Raw genomic sequence first — 19,312 nt, 5'->3', positions numbered from 1 at the left:
AAAGAGTAGTGTGTTTCATGAGTAATCATCTTATAAAAGAAAAAACAATGAAAGTTACTTCAAGTAATAGGATTGTTTTCAGGTCATATATATTGGCATCCACATTTATAAGAAAATAGTATTAGTAATTATAAGCGCGTACGTATATACACTTATATATAATCTCTTAAGTAGGGAAATAGGTAAAAAAATGATAATGTTTAAATTACACTCATGGGTAATTATTTTGTGGCTAAAACAAATGAGAGCTTTTTCTTACTATGAAAGTAAGCCAATAATTTAGAAATGGGTAAGAGAGAATAAAAGAAGATGAAAAAGGGTAATTTGACTTGCACACAACTATCCTCCGCCTTCACAAGTAATCAATCTCCCACACGGAGACGTATGTTACTAAACATTTCACATTTTCCACATGGAATATTTTGTTTTATTCCTCTATAATACCAATGAACTGCAAACTTTTAGATTTGTAATTTTTGTGTCACAAGAAACTCGATGATTTTTTTATAATTCCACACGGTTTGGTTTAACAAATTATTGCGTCAGTATATACTTATTAATAGTTTAATATTGTGTATATATTGTATTGATACCAAAAAGAAATAGAAATAAGGTTGAGACGTGGTGCTCAAATATGTTAAAAGTCAAAACGTAAGTCGCCGAACATTTGAAATAACTGAAAAATGTAGTGGACCATTTCTTCTTCTTTCTTGCTTTCTTTAGAGTCAAGAAACTAAAAAAGAAAGAAGAAGAAATGGTCCACTACATTTTTCTTTCTTATATATATATAAGAATAACACAAGAGTTTAGCTTGTTAGTAGAAAGAAAATGAAAGCAGTGGTGAGCAAGTTGCATTGTTCCTCGATGGAGGAGGTGATGGTTGTGAGACGGCGGCCACACGTGGTTAACGGTGGTGGCTTCGTAGTCACAGATTGCAAAGAGAAGATCGTTTCCAAGATCGACGGTTGTGGAGTTCTTGGCAGCAAAGGCGAGTTAGTTCTCAGAGATGGTGATGGCAACGATTTGCTTCTCATCCACAAAAAGGTACCTTTTTTGTTTTTATCCCAAACTATCTCATCATTATTCTAACATTCACACCCCAAAAAAGTAAATTATCATCGATTTTCCAAATTTGTATATTAAATTTCAAAATATTCCCATGAAAGCAGAAGTTTATATTCCTCTAAATATTAGAAAACAAATGTAAAAATGATCTTTTAATGATCTTTTAACATAGTGGTGAAGTAGCTATCTAAACAACGACAAATTAATAAATGATTTACTTTATCTTGACGCATTACGTTAAAGATCTTAGAAAGATGAACGTAATGCGTCAAGATAAAACAACCCTTTTAAAAATAAATCTATATGCCTTTAGAGGAGAAAAAGTTAATATGATTGGTTTATAGAATAATATATGTGTTGATTGGTGTAGGGAGGAGTGGTGCAGGCTTTGAGCATTCATAACAAGTGGAGAGGTTATAGTTACGACTACCAAGGAAGTCCTAAACCGATTTTCACATTAAGGGATCCCAAACACTCTTGCTTCTCCATAATCGGTTCAATCCGAATCTCAGTCCAACCGGGGAATTGCTACTTTGATGTAAGAGGATATTTCCCGGATAGGGATTGTAGCATCATTGATTCCACGGGAAATGCCATTGCTCAGGTTAAAGAATGGGTTGGGAGCAGAGATATATATAAGGTGGTGATAAAACCAAGTGTGGATAAAGTTTTTGTTTTTGGAGTACTCGCGGTTCTTGACTATATCTATGGTGAATCTACAAGTTGTTGATCCGCTCTTTGCCATATCATCTTCACATTTCGGTTTACCAGACTCAGCCTGAATATGTTGTACCTTGTAAAGTTCAGAGACTCGTGTTGTTTTATGTAATAATATAATTTGTTTAATTTAAGTATTTAACTATGTAATGGTTGTTTATGCTAAATATATGTGAGCAAAACATAGTGTTGGTGAAAAAAACAATTTTTGCATATAGATCAATATAAAAACCTTCCAGACACGATTTTCGAAAAACCACCTTTAACCAAGCTTTCCGACGCCGGCGGCGCTGCTGCACGTCGGCGTCGGGACCTCATGGTCTCAACTTCTACTTGCTTTCAATCTAATTCTATGAGTGTTCTTTTTAGCAATTTTTTCCCCATTTCTTCTCTTTGGTTAACCTTTTTCACACTCCTTTGTCCCCTGCCTCCAAACCAAAATCCGACTTTTGCCTTCTCTCACTGGACTTGCGCTCATCGGAGATGCTTTTTATCTGGAAAAAATCTCTACAAATCTCAGGTAGTCGCTCCAACTTTCCATCACATTGGCGTTTACTTATGAAACCAGAATTTTCCCCAGTGGATCTGGTTTCGAAAATTGATTCAACTCATGGCCACCGTCTGCTTCTGCCCACCATTCACGCACTGGAGATGCTTCAAACCTCTCCGTCAAATTCGGACAGACATCACACTCAGCTCTTACTTTGGAAAGCAATTGTGACACTAGGGTTTTTCCCACTGGACCTAGTCTCAAACCCTGAATCAAGCCACGACCACCGGCTGGTCCCGCCGATCTGTCATTCACCAGAGATCCCCCTAGCGGCGCAAAAATCTCTGCAAGTTCCTTGGCTTCCGCTTGGGAAATTAGGTTTCCTTCTAATGGGCCTCATTTTTGTCGGCCCACTATGCTCACCAATAGCAAAGCCTACATCCTCTAAATCCAGGTCCAAAGCTTCTAAACTTTTGCTAAACCCACTTCCACGATTTATACGCTATTGTGTCCGTAAGTGCGTACAACATGTGCATCCTCTATCGATAACCCATATTTGGGTCAGCTATTTTCTTCGTTTGCAAATATGGGATCGAAGCAAGTCATCGATGAACTCTGCATATCAAAGATTACGACATCTGGGATTGTCGCGTCTAGTCTCTAGCCACACCGAGGGGTTGAGGAAGGACGACATTATGACCTTGGTTCCATGGAACGATGGTTACCGTCACCTCCCCAGTCCCTTGCCTTCATACCCCGGGATCACCGAGCCTAGTCTTGTTCCATCTCTAACCCACGGGGTCGTCTCCCACTCAATTGTTGCTCCAACTTCAAATCCATGTAAGTCCAGATATGATCATTTCTTCCAACTTCAAATCCATGTAAGTCCAGATATGATCATTTCTTCCATGTGCTGAAGCTAAATTATAGCCAACGGTGTGATCAAGATTACGTACTCTATGGTATCCATTTGAGAAGTAATTCTTCATTGTTGCTTTGGCTTTGCTTTGATTCCCCGAGAATCATGGTGGTAGTTTCCTGTTTGGCTTTGTTGTTTGAACCCCTGTGCTTTGTCTCTGACTTAGGCCTGAACAATGTCAACCTACATCCTGCGGCAACCCTAGCGATAATTTCAAACCTCAGAGCACTCTAACCCATGCTCGTCCTAGTGTCAAGCCTCTACTTCGTGTAGACCTTCTCAATCCCGTGAGAAGCTTAGCTTTGACCACTTCTTTAACGCCAACTCGTCTAATGACTATGGCTATCTCCTCTTCTATTGATTTGATCATTGAAGAGCTTGTCGACAATCTTGATCTCACATGTACCAAGTTTCTTCAAGAAATTGGCTCAAAGCTCTCAAGAACCTATTGCCGATTAATCCTATCTTTGCTTTATCTTCTTTTTGTTTTGGCATTGGGGAATGCCCTCTTATGTTGTATTTTAAGTAATGCTTGTATGAACCTTAACTCTCTTGATTAATGAAATGCAAGTGGTTTGACAAAAAAAAAAACTTAGTCTTGGTTGTTTTGCTCCTTTTAATTTACTAGATAAATATGTACAATGTGTTTCTATCTTTATACCTATGTTAGAGTGAAAAGGAAAATAAGTTATAAAGAAAATATAACAAGAGTTTAAAACAAATGCCAATGGACAACTCTGATATGCTTCATCCCAATGATGAAGGTGTTGTCGCAAACCATCGTCGCATCAAGTTCTTTAATCACGGTTTTGAGATGTAATCAAGAGAGGTGATCCTTTTTTGGATAGTCTGTAAATGCGAGAACTACCGATTTGTATCAATCAAAGTAATAGAACAATGGTTTTTTTAAACTCTTTTTTTATTAATAGAAAATCTGTTTACAAGTTTGTTATAAATATTTTTCTATTTTCTCAAAACTCTCTTTATAAGATATTACAACAAATCTTAGAAACTCTCCAGAAACCTAAAGCCCTCTTTAAATTCTTAGCTCTTCTTCTTCTAAAGCTAAAACATAATGACTAGGTTATATATTTCTTGTTTGTGCTAAAGCATACAACAAATTTTGCACCATATTTATAAAACTAGATATATGTTATACAACAAGAAAATCCCCTATTTTATCTCTAATAGGATTCAAACAATTTCATTTTTTTTTGTGGATTAGGAAATTCTCCTCTTTCTTCAGGTTTCCTTTTTTTATTTGTAAATAGGAAACTCTTCAGTCTTTTAGAAGCACCATGTGCCTTCTAAGCCTTTGCAAAGAAGTATCATGCTTCTGGATCCTTCCAGTTCCATGTTGTCAAATTTCCTATTCTATATCTAACAAGATTTAGATAATTTTTTTTTTTTTTTATGGATTAGAAAATTTTCCTCTTTTTTCATGTTTCCTTTTTCTTTGTAAATAGGAAACTCTTATGTCTCTAGAAGTACCATGTGCCTTCTAAACCTTTTCAAATTCTACCGCTTCGGGATCCTTCCATGTTGTCAACCGACATAGCTAACCCATTACTCTAGTCTTGAACTAGTGCTTTGTTCATCTAAAGTATTACATACACTCGTTCAAATGCTGCATCTCATAGTCTTTTTGATATGCCTAACCATTTGGGGGGATTGTTGTATAGTCGCTGCTATAAATCGTAGCATTCCACAATCTTCTCAGAATTTGATAGCTCTTGCTATTCCCAACTTGTCTCTTAAGTGTAAATACTCCCAATCCTTGAAGAGGGAAGATCCAAGATGAATGCTAGTAATCAGGAAGCCATCTACTTTCCATGAATTTCCCACAAGAATTTGATAGCTCTTGCTATTCCCAACTTGTCTCTTAAGTGTAAATACTCCCAATCCTTGAAGAGGGAAGATCCAAGATGAATGCTAGTAATCAGGAAGCCATCTACTTTCCATGAATTTCCCACAACCATGGTTGTGGGGACATGATCAGCTTTGTGTGTTGTGTGGTGAAAAGGATGAGACACGAGATCATTTATTGTTTGTGTGACCCTTTTCTATCAATGTATGGTATGAAGTTACGAATAATCTAATTCGCCAACATGAAGACCTAGCTTAACTGGGATATTATTTTCTTGGCTCGAGATATATACTACCTAGGTGATATCCTTCTCAGACTTTCTTTTTAAGTCTTAATATACCTAGGTGATATCCTTCTCAGGTTAAAAGAGCTATTACATTAAAAAGCAATTGGAGGCTTGTCAAAGGTTACCCTTTTGCTGGACCAGTTAGTCTTCTGTCGAGAGGACACTCTCTCTATCTCTTGGGTTGTTATAATCCTTTATCCTTTTACTTTGTAGTAATAGCTATTTCGTTTGTTGTTTCTTTGTCTAGGTTCTACAGTTAGTTATGCAAATAGCATTTGGTGACTCTCTATATTTTTTACCCATGTAAGTTGTAAGGGAAACCCCAATTGGGGGTTATATTTTTGAGCTTCTTCAAATTTTCAATTAATATATTATGTATTTTTAGTAGAATAAGAACTTTGAGAATTTTAATTAAAATTTTCCCCTCCAATGGTGGGTTTTAATTTTGAGTCTATTAATTTGATTTTTTTTTTTTTTTTGAAAATAAAAAATTTTAAACTAGAATATGAAATTATTGCATTTGAGATATATGTTTATAAAATTATTGCATTTCAAAAAATTTTAAGCATAGAAAACATTAAAACATAATAAAATAGAAGTACAATTCATAAAAAAGGAAAATGATTAATTCTTTTCTCCAAATTTTACCCAAATATTCTCAACCAAATCATCTTGCAACCATTTATGTTTTTATCGATCACGAACACTCAAACGAATGTTCATCATAGTGGAGACACATGAAGGCCTGGTTGTTGGTAAGGTAAAGTCCACTTCTGAAGTTCGGTTGGACTCCATGTGTGTGAATTCGGATGGATCAAACTGAGTGTACCCATCTCGTTCGTCTTCTACTATCATATTGTGCAGTATGATACACACTATCATTATATTTCCAATTTTTATCTTATCCCAAAGAAGAGTAGGATTTTTGACTATAGCAAATCGAGCCTGCGAAACTTCAAAAGCACGCTCGACATCTTTACGTACAACTTCTTGATGTGTAGCAAATAAAGAGTCTTTTGGAGTTTGCGGAAGTGGAATAGATTGGATAAAAGTAGACCATTTTGGATAAATACCATCCGTGAGATAGTAAGCCAACTTGTATTGGTGTCCGTTGACAATGTATTTAACATTCGGAGCTCGACCGTTTAAAATATCATCAAAAACGGGAGAGCGCTCAAGTATATTTATATCGTTTAATGTACCCGAAGGTCCAAAAAAAGCATGCCAGATCCAGAGATCTTATGATGCTACAACCTCTAAAACGATTGTTGGCTTGCCAGAACCATGTGTATATTGACATTTCCATGCGGTTGGACAATTTTTCCACTCCCAATGCATATAATCGATGCTTCCTATCATCCCTGGAAACCCGCATATCTCTCCAATATCGAGAAGTCATTGATGATCTTCTGGTGTGAGTCTTTGTAAGTACTCATCTCCAAAAAAAATCATGATTGCTTCAACAAAATACCCTAAGCATGAGAACGCTATGGTTTCAGCAAGTCGGAGGTATTCGTCAACCGCATCAGCTGTCGAACCATATGCCATCATACGAATTGCTGTTGTACACTTTTGTAGTGCTGAAAGCCCCAACCTTCCTGTATTATATCTTCGTTGTTGAAAGAATGGAATTTCATTTCCTAGTCGCTCAACGATACGCATGAACAAGGGCTTGTTCATTCTAATTTGGCATCAACATTTTTTGGGAGTGTATGTTCCATCTTCACTGAAATAATCGTTCCACAAGTGGGCATGGCCGACTTCACGATTTATTTCAATGTAAGTTTGCTTCTTCTTTGGTTTGGGTGTTTGTTGATGTTGAACAGATGGAGTGAGAAGAGATGGTCAAAATTGATTGGAAATTTGGTCACAAACTTGATTTAAGCATTTATCAATGGTGTCATCAAAATTATTGTGAGAAGAAGATGCCATTTTAGGAGAAAAGTGAAAGAAAAGATAGAGAGTGTTTGATAAGTTTGTGAATTGGTGAGTGTTTGATAATATAGAGAGTGTTTAATAAGTTTGTGAATTGGTGAGTGTTTGATAAGTCCATCTCTTCATTTTGTAGACTTGTACAAGGAAAAATATGTGTGTTCAATCGTAACAAAGTTTGTGGTATGGTGAGATAAAAAACAAAACCTGTACTTGTTACAAACTTGTGGTGTGTGTCAAAAAAAAACAAAAGAAGTGTACTTCTGAAAATAGATGTGGTAAAAACTATGCTCTTGTTCCATTATTGCAAAAATATAACAAAAATTTAATTGACAAATAAGGATTCGACAGCTTTAACAAAAGCTATTTGCTCACGGGAGACTTTTGTGTGGTGAAGCTCATGGCAGACGCTTGTGTGTGGAGACTCTTGTGTGGAGACTGTTGTGTGTGGTCTAGATCAACAAGCACCATCATTGTCCTTTATCCTAAACCGTAAACACAACACCAAACAATTTATTCAACAAACCAAAAACACAAGAGAACAGAACATATCACCAAACCGAAAACACAAGAGAAGCCAATTACATAACATAGCGAACTGAAGCCAATTACATAAGAGAACAAACTAAAACCGAGTACATTAGTAAAACCAAATAAGGAACCTAATACAAGACTTCACGATTACATAAGACCGAGTACATGCTAACCATCAAAGTCACATCAAACCGATTACATATTACTAGTACATAAGACAACCATCAAAGAAACTGATTACAAGGAAGTGAGTTTTTTCAACAAAACTTTAAACACCAAACCGATTCAAACTGATGACAACATGTTATCAAAAAATTGTTCCTTTAAAGCTTTTTCCGATTCAGTAAGTGAATCTTTGTTTGCAATTAGATTTTCAAGCATCACATGCTTGTTATGCTTCTCTTTCATAGCGAACTTCATCTCTTTCAAAGCAAAATCTTTTTTCTTCATCTCATACATCCTCTCAACCTCTTGCATCTGAAACTCCAACAAAGCTTTAGCATCTCCCTCTACATGCGCTTTAGTGTTGATGTTCTTCTTAGCCTTTCCTCTCAACACCTTTACAGCCTTAACACCAGTAGGACAATGCATCATTGGTTCATCCTCGACATCAATGGGAGCTTGAGAGCTTGAAGGATGTGCAGAACCATCCTCACACACTCGTGTCCTTTTCACTCTAGTCCCTTTAGGAGATGTGGACGCACACCACTTCTGATCATATCTAAGCTCTCGCCAAGCATGATCCAAGGTGAATTTAATGTTGTGATCATTGAAGAAGATCTGGTGTGCTAGCTTCATAATTTCATCTTCATTCTGCCCACTAGATTTCTCCCTTGTCGCTTCATAGCATCCAACGAACTTGCACACAATGTCGTTGATCTTACCCCACCGCTGCTTACAGTGACTTGACTCTCTCTTTGGTCAACCTACAGGCTAGAACATTCGGACATTTGGCAACGTAATCCGCAATCCTTCCCCAAAATGCTCCACGTCTTTGCTCTTTTGAAGTTATAGGATCCTTGCTCGTGTTTAGCCAAGCGCTGACAAGCATCACATCATCTGAATCCATAGCTTACTTCTATGTGTGTGTGTGTTAGAAGGAGAAGGAAGGGTTAATGTTTTGTATTTTGTGCTAGCCGATTAATGTTTTGTGTTTTTTGTTTCACTATCAAGTGTTCCCCTTTTATTTAAAATGTTTATGACTAGTTTACTTTTTAAACTAGTGGGTTTAATTTTTCAAATTTAAGTTTTTACCTAAACTACAACAACCACACATTTATCACTTATAACAACCAACAAACCCTAAACCATCACACAATAAGTCTGATATCGACCTCCCTAGACCCTAATCAAGTACTAACCGTATTTATCACAACCAACAAACAACAAGCATTCATCAATGACTGATTCGACACTTACCTACACTAATACAATATAAATTAATAACCCAAGAAAAACAAAAAAGAGAAATGATCATATGAAGACTAAGATCATATGAAGACTTCAATCGAGAGACATGTCAATTAAACGACAAAAATTGTAAACGGAACAAAAAAAAAATTGTAAACAAAAACATAAACAAATAAAAACCTGTAAAAACAGAGGGAAAAAATCAAACCTTAGCCTTTGAATTTTGCTCTGCAAGCAGCCTCTTCCCTCGAGTCCAACAGTCAACAGAACAAACATCAGCTGGAGGCTCTTCACTTGGCTCCTTGTGTTATGTATCTTCAAGAAAGTGACAAAACGCACCTAGAAGAAAGTGACATGTCAAAACAGATGGAACATTGTCTAAGAAAAAGAAAACATGCGAAGATTCAGAGTAAGAGAAACATACCTTGTCAGTTTTCAGTGTAGCAACTATCATATAATGAAGGTTATTTATCTTTCTCTACCAAAAGATCAGCGGAAACTTTGAATGGCTTCAAGGCATGAATCTGATCAAACATTCAAGGCATGAATGGCTTCAAGGCTTCTCATCTGATGGACTCTGATGCCGGACCAACTGATACATATATACATTTACAAATCAATCAAAACGTCACTACTGATAAAATAATCTTAAACTAATTAAACCATCATCATCACACAAATAGAGTACATTAGCAATATCATCTGGGAATTGCTCTGATGTGAATTGACTAAAATATTTGACATAAGAAACGACTTGATCCTAGGATTAAAACAACACAAATCAGCAATCACATATATCAAAAAACCGCAAGATCAGTTTCTCACTAAACCCTACTTGTTACCGATTTCAAACTCTACGCATGAACAAGCAAGAACCCTAAAATTTCAAGCAACCAACCCTAAACCCTAATTTGAGAACAAAATCCAAACAACCCTAATCCGTTTAACTAATCGCGAATTCATACTACTAAACGGAGAAACGTACCCTCTGGTTCAAATTGCTTCGACCTCATCTGAATGAATTAACTCAAACTCAAATATCAAACCAATCAATTTCGGAGTCGATTCAATATCCTCCGATTGGCCTCCCTAGATTCAATCTCCTCCGCTTCGGATCTCCTCCGACCCCAATCTCCTCTGATTCCGTAGTGTTTGATTCCTTTCCTTTGTCAATTCTGGACTTCTATTGAGAGAGAAAGAGAAAGAGAGAGAGGAAAGAAAGAAAATTTTGATCGTCGCATAAATTTTTTTCCTTCTTCTATTTTTTTTGTTCGGCCAACGAATATGTGACACGTATGAGCTCTTATTCTATAAACGAGTATGCGAAATAAGAGGCTCTCTTATATTTTTTTTGTTTTATCTGATTTTTTATTTTTCTTCTCTACTAGAACCTCACTTAGAACCCCCGTTGGAGGTAACCTAAGGCTCTTGTTAGGCTCTCCCTAGAAAAGAGTTTCACAATGAAATGTGAATTTAGATTGGTAGAAAAAAATGAGAGAGAATCAAGATGAATTCTTACCAAAAACATCACAGATACTTATTAGAAATTCTATAACTAATTGTTATATTTTAAGTGTAATACTTTTATATTTAATATCTAAAATTTTTAAATTTTATTTATAAATTATATTAAAAATAATAAATTATTGTTAAGTGATCATAATAAATTTATAAGATGCTTTAGTATCGAGGATTGAATGAAAATCCCTCGAAGTCGTGGCCAATTTCCCCGTATAACCTATTTTATATTATTTTTAAATTATCTATAAATTTGTTAATAAGAATCAGATTTGGGTAATTACTGGTAAAAAATATTTATTTTAATATCATTAAAGATAATTTGAATATCTAAGAACGCTTATCTTAATTCTCATTAATTCATTTTGACTATATATTTGGTCAAAAAGTATCATCATTTCTTGACATTTCTGCTTGAAATATTGTGTACATTTATGGTGTCCTACTTATGTCTTGAAAAATAGAAAATTTAAGTTTAAGGGTAGAGGGATAATCTCTGAATGTGAGGTGTGAATGCGAGTACTCTTGACTTTTTCTTTAATATATTAGATTATTTACTGAATTCTCTATAAGTTTGTTAATAAGGATAAAATTTCATATTTTGAATGACTACAATAATAATATTAAAAAAATTATAACTGATATGATTTATAATTTTATTAAATAAAATAATTAATTTAATACTGAGAAAATAAAGATAAATTGTCTATGTAATCCCTCATATATGAGGAGATTCTCACATGCAAAATATCAGTGAAATCAATATCTATTTTTTTCTCTTAAAGATTAACAACATACATTATTTTGTTTTTAGTAAATGGAAAAATAATTGTGTTTCTTACACATTAAAGGTACTGTTCACTACTTATGAGCCATTTCAAACACTGCCTAAATGGAAGTTAATTAACGAATTTGATGATGTGCTTCATGAAGAGTCGTACATTAGATAGTGGACGAATAAATTTATTTACATAAAGGCTTGCATAAAATGATGAAATATGTCTAATTTAGATATATTTTATTCATATAGTTTTGAGAGTGCACATTAAGTTATAAGTTAATTAGTATTAGGAGGACTAGACATGGGAGAATGTAGAGATTTCAAATGGTGTTTGCAGCAACAATAATCAATACCAACAAATTGCCTACAATATCCTTCTTTCCATTTTCCACCCAAAGATTTACATGATGCATTGCATTTCGATGCGCCTATCCACCTTTCCTCTAGCATACATGTTTTATCCATCAGAGGACATGTTTGGCCTATTTGATGTATAAACATATACATTAGTAATATTTTCATTAATTTAATAATATAAATAATATTTAAATCGGGAATTTAAACACCTTTTGTAAGTAATGAATTTGAAGATTTACCAAGTGAAAAATGTCGAATTTTGAAAAAACAAAAAACAAAAAATATAAACATTGACAAATAAATGTGTTTACCAGAAATCATGGGCTTAAGGATGAGAGCAGAGATCATGAACAACGAGTGTAATAGAAGAGATGACAAATTTATGACTGCCATTAGTTTTGTTTCTAGAGGATACCAACAAGTCTCGAGGGAGAATAATATCTGCATAATAAAAATTGTAAACAATGTAAAAAGAAGTTCGGGATATACCATTTTACCACAAAAAAAAACTTATGGATTGCTCAAAAATGTTTTCCTGGAACGATAAAAACTTGTTTTCCTCTTCATAAAAAGGGTAAGATTTTTTTTTACGAAATTTAACATATTTTGGTTTCATTTACCTTTTAGCTTTTGATATATGGGTAGATGAATTGAGAATTGTGTTTTTGGTTTTGTGTGTGTATATATATATATATATAATTTAGATGTGTATACACATAAATATACATTATATCGAAAATCTTCTATATAGAAGAATATGTAATGAGTTTCCATTACAAATATATATTTTTTAGTATTATTTGGTTATTTTGACTATATATTTGGTCAAAGGGTGTCATCATTTCTTTATATTTATGCTTAAAATATTGTTTACATTTATGGTGTCTTGCTTATATCTAAAAAAATCAATTTTAAATTTATATATATATATGGATTTCATAAACACATGTAAATGGAAAATTAATACTCATGCATAATGCATTTTTCAATGATAGCCTAATTCAACTATAACATTTATAATTAGTCAATTACATTTGATTGTAAGATGTATTGACCCTAGAAACATTAACAAAGCTGTTTACTGCTTATAAGCTAAGTTTTGTCGGTTTTAGCCTGTTTTCTCGGTTTTAGCACGTTTTGAACAAAACAGGTATAAGTGTTGTCTAAACACTCAGTCAAATACATTGGATTGTAACATATTTTGATCCTAGAAATACTAAAAAAGTTGTTCCTACTTCTAAGCCAAGTTTTGTCGGTTTTAGCCTAATTTTTCTGTTTTAGTTTGTTTTGGACGAAATGGGTATAAATGTTGTCTAAACACTTCTAATCCAACTATAACTCTTATAATTAGTCAAATACATTGGATTGTAACATATTTGATCCTAGAAATACTAACAAAGGTGTCAGTGGCGGTACCAGTACCAATACCGGATCATGAGGAGTCAGTGGCTGACCCAGTACCAAGGGCAAGCCGAGTTCGAGATGGGCAGGATCAGAGTGTGGAAGCACAAGAGATTGAGAACCAAAGAAACGAGGCAAGGAGGATGGGCCGATGGGATCCGATGCTACTCGAAGTCGAGATAAATAACAAGGAATTGATGATACGTTTGAGAGTGGCCGAGACAGAACCAGAAGATGAGCATGAGGGTATGGCCGAAGCTGAAGCGGAAAATGATCCTATACCAATGGCTGAGACTGAACCAAGGGAGGACCAAGAAAAAGTAGAGGAAAATGAGAACAAGGACCAAGGACCAAGAACAAGTAGTCGGGGGTGAACCTGAAGTGGACCAAGAGATGACCGCCGAATGTGAACCAAGTGATAGCCATTCAGACATCGCCGATAGCAAACTTAGAGGAGACCAGGAGATGGTACCTGACCGAGAATCAAGAGGTGATCAAGTAGAGGGAGTGAACCATGAACTAAGGGACTCAATGATGGAGCTTGTTGAGAAGTTAGCCGAGAAGGGAAGGTTGAGTAAAGAGATTGTCTGATTGGAACACGGGCAAGGGAGTGAGAAACGGACAAAGTACTTGAATGAAGTCATAGAGCCAATGAGACATGAGGAGATGAGGCCGTTGAGGGGAATGTCGAGAACCCGAGCTCAGCCTAGGAAGCGAGTGACCTATCCTTCCCGAGTCCAGTTGAGAAACACGGCCTATTGTGTGGCGTGTGAAGAGAACGGGCATCAAGTCCGCAATTTCTGGAAGGCAATGTTGTGCACTCCAGGACCGGGGGATGTTGTTTTATGTTGGGAGTGTTGTGCGTTTGGGCATCAAGGACACAATTGTTCGAACCAAACTGTGAGACCAAAAGAGAGTGAACCAAGCGACGGTGGAGCTCTAGTGCCTGCGACCTTAACCTCTGGGATCGCACCCGCTGAACCAAGTACCGACCAGCCGCCTGAACGTCGTGAGTGTAACTAGGATGTGTAAGTTCCTGAGAGAACCCTAGACAACTGTTAGCCATCTGTGTAGGGTTATATGTAGACTTTTTGGGGGAAAGGTTAGAACTTATTCTGGTATGTAATATTTTATCTAGGTCTTGGGGACTAGATATTGAAATCGGATAGCAAGCAGAACCCTTATTCTTTTTGGTATAAGATATTAAGGGAATTGGTGCTAAGTCTTTAGCCTTGTTGTGGTTTTGTTGTGTGTGATTGCTTGCTAACCCTTTGTGCGATTGTTTGTCTATGTGTGAATGCTTGAATGATGGCTTAGATTGCATATAGGTTGCATAACTAACCATATGTTTGAGCTTGTGTTTGAGTTGGCATGATTGATTGAGGATTCACCTAAACACCGCAAGAGCGCGATCTGACAAACCAGAGAAAGCACGAGAGTGATCGAGGAGGACACTCGAATCGGTTGGGCAAGACAAGGGCGAATGGTGATAAAAAAAAAATTTGCTTAGGCAAAATTTGGGAAAGGTTGAAACGATTGATCCGAGAGGGACAATCAGACTGGGAAAGAGAGAATGCTACGACAAAGTTCAAGAATAAGAACAAAGGGGAGAATCCAAATCAAACAAAGGGAGTGGTTAAGAATCGAAGTGGCGCATTTAGGCAGATGCAAGAATTTATTAAGTAAAGAAAGAGGGTGCAAAAAAAAATAATGGAGGAGAAGAAAGCAAAGCAAACTCTATGCAAAGTGGCAAGAACCAGTGAGGTTCCATTGAAACAATTTGAAAGGAGCAAATAGAGTAACCAGACCAAGTGAAAGGAGTTTCTATCTAGTGACGAAAACGGCTAAGGACACGCGAGTGGATGCATGAATGTGGTGGGAGAAGTCATTGGTGATGAAACCAAGTAGTCATAATGAGATGTAACAATAAAACTCACTAAAGATATGGGGGTTATGGAGCGAGATGGTGGCTGTAGTGACCCGCATCAAGGTGTACGGACCAGATAAGGAAAACGCAATAAAAGGACTCGAAAAGAAGTCATAAAGATGGAGAAAGAAAGACGTTGAGAAACGACCGAGAGACTTGTGGAAAAAGGCACTAAGACGTGGAACTGCCAATGGCCAAAGAAACGGACGTGAACCATATTTCTTAACCAATTATAATATCTAGAACATAATATATATCACGAAAATGAAATTTTTGAAGTACATTTTGGGTTCTACCCTTTTAATTTTGCTTATTTAAAATTTAGTCCCTACAAAATTGAACTAAAGCAATAAGTAAAATATGGTAAATTGACAAAATCAATTTTTAAATAGAAACTAATTAATTCTACTTAAATTCCTTATTAATAGTAAATTTCTTTTCTATATGTGTTCCAAAATAAAAAAAATAGAAAAATCAATCATTAAACTGTATACACTGAAAAATAAACAATCAGTTAAATCAAATAATTATATATCAAACAAAAAAATAATAGTATTATTTAAAAAAAATAAAACAGTTAATTATTCTGATTAATTATACATTATACAAACAATTATAATTCATAATTTTAGTGTTTTATCCTGATAAAATTATAATACTTTAAGAATAATTGTATCACTAAATATAAAAAATATTAAAAATTAAAAATTGTTTAATTTTATTACTAAATTAAATACCGCTAAAATCAAACATAATTATAAATAAAATTAAATAATTGTCCCGTGGTCTACCACATGTTAAATCCTAGTTTATTTCAGAACATCCCCTATATATTAATATAAAAGCATTTTCAAAAAAATGCTGATGTGTCGTCGTTAGAGAGCTCGAGACATCAATGAATTTATTGCTCTCATTTTATGCATATTCACACATAATTGCTATTGAATGATAAAAGAATATTCATTTTCAATTAATTTCAAAAAAACAAACATATTAGTTTTAAAATATATTTTAATTATTTTACAACATATTTAATTATTATAATATTATTAGATCTAAAACAATTTCAAAACCCGAATTTATTCACCTAATAAAAAAAACTGATTACTATTCACATATTTAAAATTTCCAAAATAAACTATCATAACAATCATTATTATAGGCAATTGACTAATTTAATACTATTGGTATAATATTTCATGGGTGAAACATATTCTTACATACAAAAAAATTAAACAAAATAAAAAATCTTGCATAGATTGAAGAAAGAGCGGATTATATATTTAGTTGATACATAGTTGTTTGATCTAAATATAATCTCACTGGTTATATATTTGATTTTTACACAAACAAATTCTATATCCTCGATAATAACTTTACTCATAACATTAATTTTATCTTCATAGATTTATCCCCCACTATGTGAGGGTTGTTACCAAGTATATATGTATATACTAGTATTTTTACAGCAGTTTTTGCTCAAAAAAATATTTTGGAAAGTTTTTACATTGAATGCTATTTAATGTTTATATTCATTAATTTTCTCTAATATCTTTATAACCAAACACAATTAAAATATTTTAAATATCCATAAATATAATGTTTTATAATTAATAAAGATATTTAGAAGATTTATTCCAAATTAAAAAAAAACTATTCTCCTATCTTCTCTTTTTGATTTTAAAATTTAAATGTAGTGAATCATCATATAATACATAAAATTAATTAAAAAAAGGTATAGTTTTCCTGCATATTTTTGTGATTTGAATTTTTTTTAAAACATATATTACTCAATTAATATAAAAAGTGTGTGTTCAACATACATATATAGTAAGTTTACTGTATATAGTAGATTGTAAAATTTTAAGAAGTTTATAATTAATAACTAATAAATCTAAACTTAATAAAAAGTTTAAAATTATAAATATTTAAACATATTAAATTTTGAAAATTACACAAACGAGTTATATTACATGACAGGTTATATGACATTACAGAATTGAATTGATAATACTAAAAAATAAACTATCAATAATATGATATTTCGGTATGGGTTAAATCCTCATTTTAATGTTTTAACAACACCAATATAAAATATGTCAAATCAAACTGATTTAATTAAAATTATAGTAAATAAAATTATTGTGCATTATATCACAGTTTATTTACTAAAACTAACAAAAGAGTATATTAACAAAATTAGTATTAAAATAGTACATTAACAAAAAAAAAAAAAAACTTACTCCACGGTCACAATCTAGTTATTTTATCGCCGGGTTTAGGTTCCACCGGATCAAACTAACCACCGGATCAGTTCGAGTTTTAAAATTTTCAAAACATTTGATTTTGTAACGCATTTAAAACAAATAATAGTATTGGGCCACATGTTGACATGTCAGAAACACAATGGACAAACAAACAAAAAAAAGGAGAAATATTATCATTGCCGCCAACGCGTTGATCGGTTTAAGCTCTTCTCCTTTTGAGTTTTGGTTCAGTTTTTTACTGTATCAAAATCATCCGATTTGAATCCATCAAATTCGTTTCTGGTCGATTTTGCTTCTGAGAGAGACCAGATCCGAAGCTTCTCTGAGGACGAAGAACAATGTCAGTGAGGCATGAGCAATCGTCGTACCGAGATCGGACGGCCGAGTTTTTCAAAAATCGTGGAGAGCTGTTGGTGCGGGATTCAGCACCCCCGACATACCGAGCTAAACCAGAAATACTAATTGATTAGTTAACCGGGAAACCGGTTAAGAGCTCGATTAGGTCAACAAGAAGTCAGTTCGGCCAAAGTGTAGCCTTGAAGAAGAAGCAGCCGACTTCCACTTCGGCATGGCGGCCGACTGAAGCAATGAGGCAGTTTTCCATAACTCACTTCGTCCGATAAGGAAAGTTAACATATTGTAATCTTAGAACATGTATAAAGAAGGAGAGACTTCTCCATTGTAAGGCATCCAGAATAAAATACAATAATCGAGTTCTCCTCTTGTTCAGAGCAATAAACACTAATTCCTTTGAGTTCTACTTCTTTACTTTCAATCCGAGGGCTTAGATCTATTTTCTAGATAGATAACTCTATTGAATTTGTTTCCCTCCTTAAACAAATTCATTGTGGAAACCTAGTTTCTACAATTGGCGCCGTCTGTGGGGATCGATTATTGTATTGGAAAAAGGACCGGCACCTTGGCAAACCTATCTTCGAGGGGCTGACAGTCATCCTCAAAAAGGACCGGCACCTCCATACTCGCCACCAGTTCTTGGCACGCCGCACGCGCGGCAAGCAGCCCGGTCATACGCCACTTCTCCAAGAAGAAGCCTTCGGCGATTATTTCGCTCAGGACCCGAATAGTCCCGTCCAAACGGTAAAGCCGACAGACTTCAGCCAGTCTACAACGTCTCGCCATAAGGTGAGCCCCCAGCCTATAGCGGCGAGCCCGATACCTTCGGAGTTCTTGACACACGAGGCTCCCTTCTACACCCGCCATATCAACAGGTGGGACAGGTGTGCGTACTCGGAAGGTCTCTACGCCCTCTTGGGCAGAGGAGTCATCCGACGGTTCGGTTTGGTTGGAACCGCTCGACGAAGCGGCTAACCTTTCCAGAGCCCGTCTTAGCCACGCAGATCGAGTAGTCACCATCTCTTTCTCTCAATATTTTGGAAAGTTGTGGAAGTTAGAATGATCTCCCAAACTCTCAATCCTATTTATACAGGATTATGGGAAGTAACCGCCGCTGAATCCACCAATCAGAGTGCAGCGTGATTTTCGCGAGGTCCCGAGAATAATTCTCAAAGACCGCGCAGCGCATTTAATAAAGCACGTTCATTATTTCCAGAACGGAAAAAAGGAAAATTTTCAAAAAAAAAAAAAAAAAAAAAAAAACTATACACTCATACGTATACCTTAGCCCGACTTGGACTAAGTATCTATTAGTTCGTACCGAACTCACCCCTTGTTGACACCCTGGCCAGGTGATCAGCTGGTATAACTACCTACTATTTTTCGGGATAAGCCGGACCCAGAGTCATTATTTCGCACCCGAACTTTCAATCATTGGGATAAGCCGGACCCAGAGCGTTTATTCCGCGCCCAATCTCTTAATTGTT

General features: G+C 35.1%; 2 protein-coding genes and 1 long non-coding RNA gene across 3 annotated transcripts; 1 reads left to right on the top strand and 2 right to left on the bottom strand.

Annotated features, from left to right (window-relative positions):
- The first annotated feature begins 745 nt into the window (after nt 1–745).
- Nucleotides 746–1,835, top strand: LOC104699148 (protein LURP-one-related 6-like). The gene is made up of 2 exons (XM_010414490.3): nt 746–1,044; nt 1,436–1,835. The coding sequence occupies exons 1-2, from the start codon at nt 829–831 to the stop codon at nt 1,793–1,795; spliced, it is 576 nt and encodes a 191-aa protein (XP_010412792.1). The 5' UTR covers nt 746–828; the 3' UTR covers nt 1,796–1,835.
- A 6,260-nt stretch (nt 1,836–8,095) lies between these two features.
- LOC104709715 (glutathione S-transferase T3-like) lies at nt 8,096–8,879 on the bottom strand. Its single transcript, XM_010426283.1, has 2 exons — nt 8,741–8,879; nt 8,096–8,649 (listed from the first exon to the last, which is right to left on the bottom strand). The coding sequence occupies exons 1-2, from the start codon at nt 8,877–8,879 to the stop codon at nt 8,096–8,098; spliced, it is 693 nt and encodes a 230-aa protein (XP_010424585.1).
- Nucleotides 8,880–11,701: 2,822 nt separating this feature from the next.
- Nucleotides 11,702–12,587, bottom strand: LOC147950064 (uncharacterized). Its single transcript, XR_015596253.1, has 3 exons — nt 12,497–12,587; nt 12,188–12,317; nt 11,702–12,001 (listed from the first exon to the last, which is right to left on the bottom strand). It is a non-coding gene; the product is annotated as an uncharacterized LOC147950064 (long non-coding RNA).
- Between the last annotated feature and the right edge of the window lie 6,725 nt (nt 12,588–19,312).

This window comes from Camelina sativa, chromosome 1 (assembly GCF_030686135.1).
Source record: "Camelina sativa cultivar CO46 ecotype springtype chromosome 1, ASM3068613v1".
In the NCBI taxonomy this organism is placed as follows: domain Eukaryota; kingdom Viridiplantae; phylum Streptophyta; class Magnoliopsida; order Brassicales; family Brassicaceae; genus Camelina; species Camelina sativa.
The sequence above is the reverse complement of the archived record's forward strand: the minus strand, read 5'-3'. Positions and strand labels throughout refer to the sequence as shown.